Raw genomic sequence first — 9,423 nt, forward strand, 5'->3', positions numbered from 1 at the left:
GGGGGGCCTGGCCTGGCTGGGCAGCAAGGAAAATAAAAAAGCCCCAAAATTTTGGGGTTGGGGGGAGGAGAGAAAAAGGGGGGGGGGTTAAGTGTATAAGAGGCTTATTTACACAGTATTAACATGCTGACAAAAAAGGTTACAATATTGATATCGTACAACATCGAGGGGGGAAATAATGGGGGGGGTAAAAAAGAACTGGGGTAAAAATAATGGGGGGGGTAAAAAAGAACGGGGGTTAAAAATTAATAAAAGGTAAATAAAACACCCTGAAAAAAAAAACAAAAAACAAATGAACAACAACAAAAAAAAAAAAACCAAAGAAACGCTGAGTTAAGGCTTAAAAAGTGTATAAAAAATAACACAGTTAATATCCAAAATGAACCAAAAGGTACAGAATATAGATGAGGTTTGGGGGGTGACCCCCCAGGCTCTATACAGGGGGTATGTACAGGCAGGCACAAGGCAAAGCGGTGGGACCCCCCCAGACCCCCCAAAAGCGGGGCTGTGGGATGGGGGGGGTCCAGCCCCGGGGGGACGCAGCTCTGCCCTCGAAAGGGACCCCAAAAGAACACAAAAAAAACCCCAAAATGGTTAAAAATCAACCCCAAATGGAGGCGCTCGGGCCCAGAGTCCGTTTGGGGGGGAGGCAGTGGGGGCCCCCCCTCCTCTGCTCCCCCTCCTCCCCCAGCTGCGTTTTTGCTCCGTCCACGGTTCGTTTTTGGGGTGAATTTCTGGTTTTTTTAGCAGCACCAAGTTCTTGGCCAATAAATATATATATATATTTGTATCCAAAAACGGGGGGAGGGGGGCTGGGGGGTCTGGCAGGGGGCAGGGGTGACGCCCCCACTCCCCACTGCTCCCCTCCCCCCCCTCCGCCTCCCCCCCAAAATAAAACCAAACCGCAGAGATTCAAAGTGCTCTGAAACCGTCTTTGGGTGTCACCAAACCTGCGGGGGCACGGCCCGCGGCGCCGGGGGGGGCTCCTCCTCCTCCTTCCTCCTCCTCCTCCTCCTCCTCGTGCTGGGGGGGTCCTGCTGCCGCCCCCCCTCCCCGCTTAGATGAGGGAGATCCGTACGGGAATGCCGGGGGACTCCGTGCGCTGCGGCGAGTGCTGGCTGACCAGGTGCTCCACCACCGTGTGCTTGGACATGTGCTTCATCAGATAGGTCTCCTGGGGAAGGGGGCACAGGGGTCAGGGGGGGCCCAGGGGGGCTCTGGGGGGGTGTGGGGTGCCCCCCGTGCTCACCGAGGTGTAGGCACGGCCGCACATGCTGCAGCAATAGGCCTTGGCGTGTTTGATGGCGTGGGCAGACAGGTGGATCTGCAGCGAGGCCGAGTCCGTGTAGGCCCGGTAGCAGTTGGGGCACTTGTAGGGCTTGTCCTTGTTGTGCTGGCGCTGGTGGGACTGGGGAGGCACACGGGGGGGGTCAGGCAGGGCTGGAGGGACCCCCCTGCCGCTGCCCCCCCTGTCCCAGGCCCCCCGCACTGACCTGGAGGTTGGAGAGCTGGGTGAAGGCCTTCTCGCAGCCAGGGTGGGGGCACTTGTAGGGTCTGTCGCCGGTGTGGATTCTGGGGACGCACAGATGGTCACGTCACCGCCCCGCCAACACCGCGGCCACGGGGACATCGGGGACATCAGGGACATCAGGGACATGGGGGCATCGGGGACATTGGGGGCACGGGGACATGGGGACACAGGGACATCAGGCACACGGGGACATTGGGGACATGGAGACATCGGGGACACGGGGACATCGGGGACATGAGGACACAGGGACATCGGGGACATGGGGACATGGGGACATTGGGGACATGGGGACATTGGGGGCACGGGGACATAGGGACACGGGGACATCAGGGACACAGGGACATCGGGACATTGGGGACATCGGGGGCACGAGGACATCGGGGCTCCAGGACAGGTGGAAGGAGGGGGATGTGGGGGGCTGGGATATGGGAGAGGATGGAGGTGCTGGGGACGGTGAAGGTGGGGAGGATGGGCCTGGTGAGGAGGATGGGCCTGGTGAGGAGGATGAAGGTGGTGAGGAGGGACTGGCACAGCACAGACACGTGACCATGGCGGGGTCAATGAAAGTGGTGAGGATGGTGGGGATGGTGGAGATGACAAAGACAGTGGAGACAGACTGGTGTGGTGGGGAAGATGAGGGTGGTGAGGATGAGGGTCACAGGGAGGGTAAAGGTGGTGAGGATGGACTTGACACAGCACGGACAGATGACCAATGAAGGTGGTGAGGATGGACTGACACAGCACGGACAGATACCATGGTGGGGTCAATGAAGGTGGTGAGGATGAGGAGCGTGGTGGGGATGAAGAAAGCAGTGGGAACAATGAGCTGGGTGAAGATGGAGGAGCACAGTAGGGACAATAAAGGTGCTGGAGATGATGAGTGTGGCGGGGAGGAAGAAGGTGGTGGGGACAACGAAGACACTGAAGGCTGTGACGGTGGTGGGGATGATGAGCACGGTGGGGATGATGAGCACAGTGGGGATGACAAAGCTGGTGGAGACAGTGAGTGTGGTGGAGACCATGGAAGTGCTGGAGATGATGAGTGTGGTGGGAATGATGAAGGCCATGGGGGCAGTCAGTGTGGGGGGGAATGGATGAGCACAGTGAGGGTGGTGAGTGAGGTAGGGGTGACAAGTATGGTGGAGACTATGAAGGTGTTGGAGACACTGAGAGGGACAGTGAGCATGGTGGGGATGATGAGTGTGTTGGGGATGATGAAGGTGGTGATAATGAGTGTGTTGGGGATGGTGAAGATGTTGGGGATGATGAAAGTGCTGATGAGTGTTTTGGGGAGGATGAAGGTGCTGGAGATGATGAAGGTGCTGGAGATGATGAAGGTGCTGGGGATGATGGTGGTGGTGAGGATGATGAGTGTGTTGGGGATGAGGAAGGTGCTGGAGATGATGAGCATGGCAGGGATCATGGTAGTTGTGTTGAGTGTGTTGGGGATGATGAGTGTGTTGAGGATGATGAAGGTGTTGGGGATGATGAAGGTGTTGGGGATGATGAAGGTGTTGAGGATGATGAAGGTGTTGGGGATGATGAAGGTGTTGGGGATGATGAAGGTGTTGGGGATGATGAAGGTGCTGACGAGTGTTTTGGGGAGGATGAAGGTGCTGCAGATGATGAGTGTGGTGGGGATGGTGGTGGTGACGTGGCAGGGATGAAGGCAGCAGCGGGGCCAAGGGGCACCATAACGCAGGGCAGCAGAGCCACCAGTGCAGGGTGCAGGGCCCCTCTATGGCCAAGGGGGCTCCCCGAGGGTCCCCCAGCCCTCCCGAGGGTCCCTCACCGGGTGTGCTGCTGGAGGTGGGACAGCTGGCGGAAGGACTTCTCGCAGTAGGAGCAGTGGTAGGGTTTGACGCCCAGGTGGATCCGCAGGTGCTGGGCCAGGTAGGAGGCGTTGGCGAAGGACTTGGAGCAGTGGGGGCACTTGTGGGGCTTGGCCTCCGTGTGCGACTTGGAGTGGATCTGCATCTCCGACTTGGTGAAGAACGTCAAGGGGCAGACCTTACACCTGGAGGGTGTGGGGGAGAACCCCGCAGGGACCGGGCTGGGGCGGGGGTGGCCCCGCCAGCGCCCCGGCCCCCACGGCAGGCGGGGGGGTGCCTACCTGTACGTCTTGCCCTCTTTGGCCGTCTCCCCCGAGGCCAGGATGGGGTAGGGCACCACCAGGACGGGCGGGCCCGAGGGGTTTTCCGCCTTGATCTTCTTGCGGCCCCGCTCGGCCTTGGGCGCTCCCAGCAAGCCGTGGCCCTGGATTGTCTTGATGGAGTCGAGGAGGGGGGGGCTGGTGATTCCTGAGATTAGGGTGGGCGAGGAGGCGATGAGGCGGCTCTGGCTGGTGGAGGTGGGGGTCGAGGGCGTGGTGGTCCCGGTTCCCGGGCTGGACTCCGAGGTGCTGACGGCAGGCGCGCGGGATGCCAGCCCCAACCCTGGCGAGGGCGAGGAGAGGGGAGGTGGGGGCTCTGGAGGGGCCCCCTGTGCTCTCCCGGCCCGGGGGGCCCCCGTGGTACCTGTGACGGTGCTGGTGGCCGGCCGGGCGTGCAGGGCCACGTCGGGCTGGGGCACGGCCTGGGGGTGCAGCCCCGGCACCTGCTGCAGCTTGGGCAGGGACATGATGGACTGGCTGCTCTCGGCGGGCGAGGGGGGCACCAGGAGGGGCTGCTGGGAGGCCACCGAGGTGGGGGGCAGGTGTGGGGGGCGGATCTTCTCCGCCATCAACTGCTCCTTGATTTTGTTGATCAGGACCAGGTTGTCCAGCTGAGGGGGAGGAAGGCAGAGAGGTGGGTCAAGGCGCAGGAACCGGGATCCCCGGGACACCCTGCCTCCCCCTGGGCTTCCCCCTCCATGTCCATCCCTCTTTCCCCCTCCCCAAAATCCCACTGTGGGGGTCCTACCTGGCTGGGCATGGTGGGGGGGGGGCGGCCAGAAGTAGGGGTTGTTGAAGCGAGGCTCCGCCATCCTGGGGAGAGAGGGGCTGGTTATGGGGTGTCACCGGTCCCCGCACGGACCCCCTTCCCTCCCACCTCCCTTGGGGGGCTCCGACCCCCCAAACCAACCACCACCCCCCAGGAAGCAAGACCCAGGCTCTGAGCAAGGGCAGGGAGCAGGCAGGGCTGAGGAACCCCCCACAGGCATCTTCCCAGATGGAAATTCCTGCAGGATCAGGGAGACACCCGCCTGTCTCCGAGACCCCGAAACACCAGCGGATGCAATTTGGGAAAGGGGGAAGGCTGACATTTGAGGGAAAAAGCTTGGGATATCTCCCAAGCTCTGGAGGTATCCTTCCCATCCAGGAGGGATTAGAGTGGACAGGACACTGCTGTGGGAGATGGCAAATCCCAGCTGAATTCCCCTCCAAAAACCCCCCCAAAGGCGAGCGAAGCCCTCGAGAGCGGCGGGGCGGGAACCCCCGGCTGCAGCAGGGCCGGGAGATTTATGGAGACGCTTTAAGGCAATGGGGAAATTAATTCTGAACCCATTCTCGGTAACAGGAAGCAGCTGGAAGGGGACAGCGAGGGGGTGATCCCAGTGGAACGGCCCAGCACGACCAGGCACCGCCGCGCCGGCAAATCCCCTCACGGGGGCAAGGGGGAAAGGGTGGGAGGTACGGGAGGGGTCCCACAGGAGCTCCCGCTCCAAAATAAACCAGGCCATGGCCGGGATCCCGGGAGAAACTGGAGCAGTGCGTGTCCCCAGAAGCCCTGGGGGTGGCAGGATTTGGGGGCAGTGGGATTTGGGGGTGATGAGCCTTCCTCTTCCTCCTCCTCCTCCTCACACTCGCTCGCTGCCTTGGGTTTCAGTCAGACCCTGAGCTCTCCACAGCCCCAGAGAAAGGGACTCCTTCAGCATCCCAACAGCCTGAAGGAACTGTGGGATTCCCCCCAATTTTTGGGGGGAAACTGAGGCAGGAAGAAGGGAACCCCCCCTCACGCTCCAGAGCAGGACGGCACAGGCGCGTTTTTGGGGAGTCGGGGAACAGGAGCCATTTCCCACGGCAGACCCCAACACCAGCTTTGGGAATTCCCCTCCCCAGCCCTGACCTGCCCCAGGTCACCTCCCCACCGCACCAAATGTTGGGTTTTCCAAGTGGAAGCGGCGCCGGATCCCGGCAGGGCAGGCAGAGCCGGGGTCCCGCTTGGAGCCATGGAATGGGAATTCACTGGGAATATGGAATGCACCTCTTCCCCCCCCCAGGTGTTTTGGGTAATTATATATGTACCCACAGGCCGCCCACGCCGTGCATTTACCCACTGGCTACGTATACACACATATATACACATACATACACATATATGTATATATATAAGATCCCTTGGGACGATGAGCATGGGATGAGCGACTCCGGCGCCGGCACAAGGGGCTGGACATTGGGAAGAGGGGCCAAAAGCGGAGCTGGAAGCAGGGAACCCCTCATGATGTGGAGGCAGGAGGAGCACAGGCAGAGGGTTCCGAGCCCCCTCGGCACAGCCAAGCGCCCGGCACCGACCCCCCCAATTTCAGCACCGACCCCCTGCCCCGGCGCGGCCGTGGGAAAACAGGAAACCGGAGCTATGATTAGAAAAGGGAATTTTGGAACTGCTCCCCCATCCCAGCAGGTGCCCCTCGACCTCTGTCCTTCCCATCCGTCCATCTGTCCCGCTCCCTGTCCCGCCAGGAGCCGACAGCAGCGCCCACACGGATGAACCTCAGCCACGTGGCCCCCAAACCACCAGCAGGACACGGCACAGACCCCCCCACCAGAGCCAGGACCCCCCGTGCAAAGCTGGGCAGGGGCCGCAAAGCCACGGGAGGGTATTTTGGGGAGAAAAGCGCAAACATCACGTGTTTCCCCGCCCCCACCTGGGGAGGGCTGGCTAAAGAAACGAGGAGTTATTGGTAAAAGCAGCGTGCTCGGAGCTGGATGAACAAGAGGGAAGAAATGGTCGGCGTTGCCAAAATAACGATCAAAATCCCTGTTCCTGTCCCGGTTTCGTGTGGTAAATCCCGCGGTGTTTGGTCGGGAACGGCGTCCCCCCTCTCCCGGGGCTGGGGGAGGGAGTGGGAGAGGGGAGAAAGCAGATGGAAAAATAGAGATATGTATATATATATATAAAAACTCCCTTTTTTTCTCTTTTCTCAGCTAACTATGAAAAATGGAAGCTGACATGCAGCAAAGGCGGAAAAAAAAGGAAAATCCATTAAAATGGAAATTGTGGAGGGTGGGGAAATGCTGCGGCGCATCTCTGCGGGGCATGGGGGTGGCAGGGCTCTCTGTGCCCCCAGATTTTGGCTGGGCAGGGGAAAACCCCCCCAGGGGTAACATCTCCAGTGGCGTGGTCCCAACCACGGAGGGAAGAGCCCGGCATCCTCCACAGGCACCGGATTTGGATGCTGAGGGGATGGCAAAGGTTTATCCCAGGGGACAAGGAGGGTGCCCAAAGCACAGTGGGGACCCAAGCGGGAACGAGGGACGTGGGAAGAGCAAGCAGGAAGATGCGCAGAGCCCCAAAAGCAGGGGCTGAACCCCGGATTCCCACGGCATCGCCGCTCCGCCGGGCCACGGGGGGGAAGCGGCAGCACCCTAAAGAGACCAAAAGCCTCCTTCCCATGGGGAGGGAAGAGCGGGAGAAGCCGGAGAGCCGGGGCTGGGGGTGGCGAGGGGAGAGCGGGGGCAGCGGTGCCGGAGCCGTCAGGTGGTTGGTACTCACAGGGTGGCCTCTGGAGCCAGGTGGGCGCAGCTGCCTGGGGAGACGTGTCGCTGAGGCTCCAGATTGATGGGAGGTAGATGATGGCACGGGTGGGCACGAGCTCACTAGAGCCTTCCAACTTCCTACCCAACTGCCGCTAAGTCAAGCTACAGTTCTCTAGGGAACGCCTCTACCTTGGCAGCCCTCTCTGTCTCGCCTTCGCTGAAATAAAAAGAAACAAGAGATTTCTTTTCACGGCACCGCCGGGAGAAAAGGGGCAGCTCAAGGGGCAGCTCAAGGGGCAGCTCCCGGGGCCCGGCAAGCGACCACCGACCCGGCACGGCTGGAAAATGGGGGGGCTGGAGGCGAGGGGAGGGGTTTGGGGGGCAGCAGAGCAGCACTAGGTGGCTCAGCGTGTCCTCGACGCCGAGCGTGGTGTCCCCCCGAGTGTCCCAGCGAGGGCACCGGGGCACAGCTCCCGCCTGCCCTCCCCGTGCCAAGCGGCGAGCGCAGGAAAGCCGGCGGCGGCCCGAGACGGCGCGGTGGGCGAGAGCCAAGCAGGGGGAGGTCCCCCGAGTGTCCCCCCCCACCCAAATCCCACACCAGGGACAGTGACACCGCGTCCCCGGGCCAGAGAACCCAGCTCTGCCCCGCGCTGTGCCTCAGTTTCCCCCCAAAACACAAGGCCCCCCCCATAAGAACAAGTATCCCTGGGGTTTGCCTGGAGCAGGAGGGTTTTTGGAGGGAAAGCCCATCCACAAACCCCCCACATGCCAAAGCCACCGGGGTGGGAAGCAGCATCCGGCCCCATCCTCAGGGAAGGCACATCCCTTCCCGCCCCGACTGTGCTCATCCGGGAGGGATTCACCCCGCAGCCGAGGGGGCAGGAGGCCGGGAAGCAGGAAGGCCAGGAGAGCCCCAAGCCACGGGGGGCTCGGGGAGGGGGTGGCCCCGCGCCGCAAGAATTCACCCAAGATGGAACCAATTAAAGCCCCGGCTTCCGCCCCCCGAAGGGCCCTGGGCTGGGGCTTCTCCTCCTTCTGCATTTCCAGCAAAACCGACCCAAAACGAGCCCCCCAGGCCAGGCCGGGGGGTCTCCGCGTGGTAAAGGGGGTGTGCGGGGCAGGGTGAGGAGCCGAGCGCTGGCGGCAAGCGGGAGGGGGGGCAAAGCCACGCTGGGGACCACCACGGGGTGCCCAAGTCAGGGGGAAGCCCCCAAAGGGTGGGGGCTGAGGCAGCGTGACCCTGAATCCGCAGGGGGGGTCGTGTCATCCACCGAAGGGACACGGGGACAGCCCGCGGGGAGCCCGTGGGGGTGACGCTCGTGCCAAACGCGGGGCACACGTTCCACCAAAACACACCGGCGCGGGGGGTCCTGCTCCCCCCACACCCCAAACATCCCCTTCGAGGAGACCAGCAAGGCAAAGGCAGCACCCACAAACCAGCCCGGGGGGCAACCAACACCCCCTCCAACTGGCAAGGGGGGGTGACAGCACGCGGGGACACCGAGGCACGGGCAGGGTTCATCCCGAGGGGGGAGCGGACGCGCCGGATCCAACATGCACTTGTCGTGACATCGCACCCACCTCCCGAAAATCCACATTTTTAAGGGAAGAAAACACGAGGAGGAGGGGGGGGCCGAGGGAGAAAATGATTATTTTAGGCGTATAAAGGCACGTTTCTTAAAAGGGAAACATCAAGGGGTCTTATCTATGCTGGGAGTGGGCAGGGGGCAGGCAGGGAGCCTCCCCGAACCCCCCCAGGACCCCCTGCCCCTATTTGTATATAAATATATATATCCACACGTAATGCCTGGATTGTGGCGTGCATATACACATTATTTCCACCAGCACACAAATGCATGCACACCCTCAAGTCGTAACGCTATTCCAGCATGGAAATACATAAAAAACAGGGATTTTTTTCCTTTTCCCCCTCCATCCAGCCACCAATGCCCACCTCTGCGAGTACTGGCGTTGCTTCCCCTTATCCGCGTCCATCTCCAGCTCTAGCTGAGACCGGGTGCTGCACGTGGGGCGTTTTTCTACGGGGGGACAAGGAGGAGGACAACTTCACACACCCCGAACCCCCCGCCAGCCCCCGGCGCGCGAGATCCCACAGCGGAGGAACAAAAGCGAAGCGGCTCCGACCTACCCGACCCGTGGGAACGTGGGGTTTTGCCTGAAAATAGAGAGAAAACAACAAAAAAAAAAAAAAAAA

The 9,423-nt window shown here is 61.2% G+C and overlaps 1 protein-coding gene across 1 annotated transcript; it reads right to left on the minus strand.

Annotated features, from left to right (window-relative positions):
* Positions 1-6: 6 nt before the first annotated feature.
* Positions 7-9,410, minus strand: LOC113977288 (zinc finger protein 362-like). Its single transcript, XM_027703287.1, is given in 10 exon segments — positions 7-1,174; positions 1,250-1,408; positions 1,494-1,572; positions 3,324-3,548; positions 3,645-3,966; positions 4,048-4,294; positions 4,432-4,455; positions 4,457-4,496; positions 9,163-9,247; positions 9,358-9,410. Coding segments are annotated over 9 exon segments (1,254 nt in total). The 5' UTR covers positions 9,204-9,247; positions 9,358-9,410; the 3' UTR covers positions 7-1,057.
* Positions 9,411-9,423: the final 13 nt, after the last annotated feature.

This window comes from Neopelma chrysocephalum, unplaced genomic scaffold, assembly GCF_003984885.1.
Source record: "Neopelma chrysocephalum unplaced genomic scaffold, ASM398488v2 Primary Assembly neopelma1_222, whole genome shotgun sequence".
Lineage (NCBI taxonomy): Eukaryota > Metazoa > Chordata > Aves > Passeriformes > Pipridae > Neopelma > Neopelma chrysocephalum.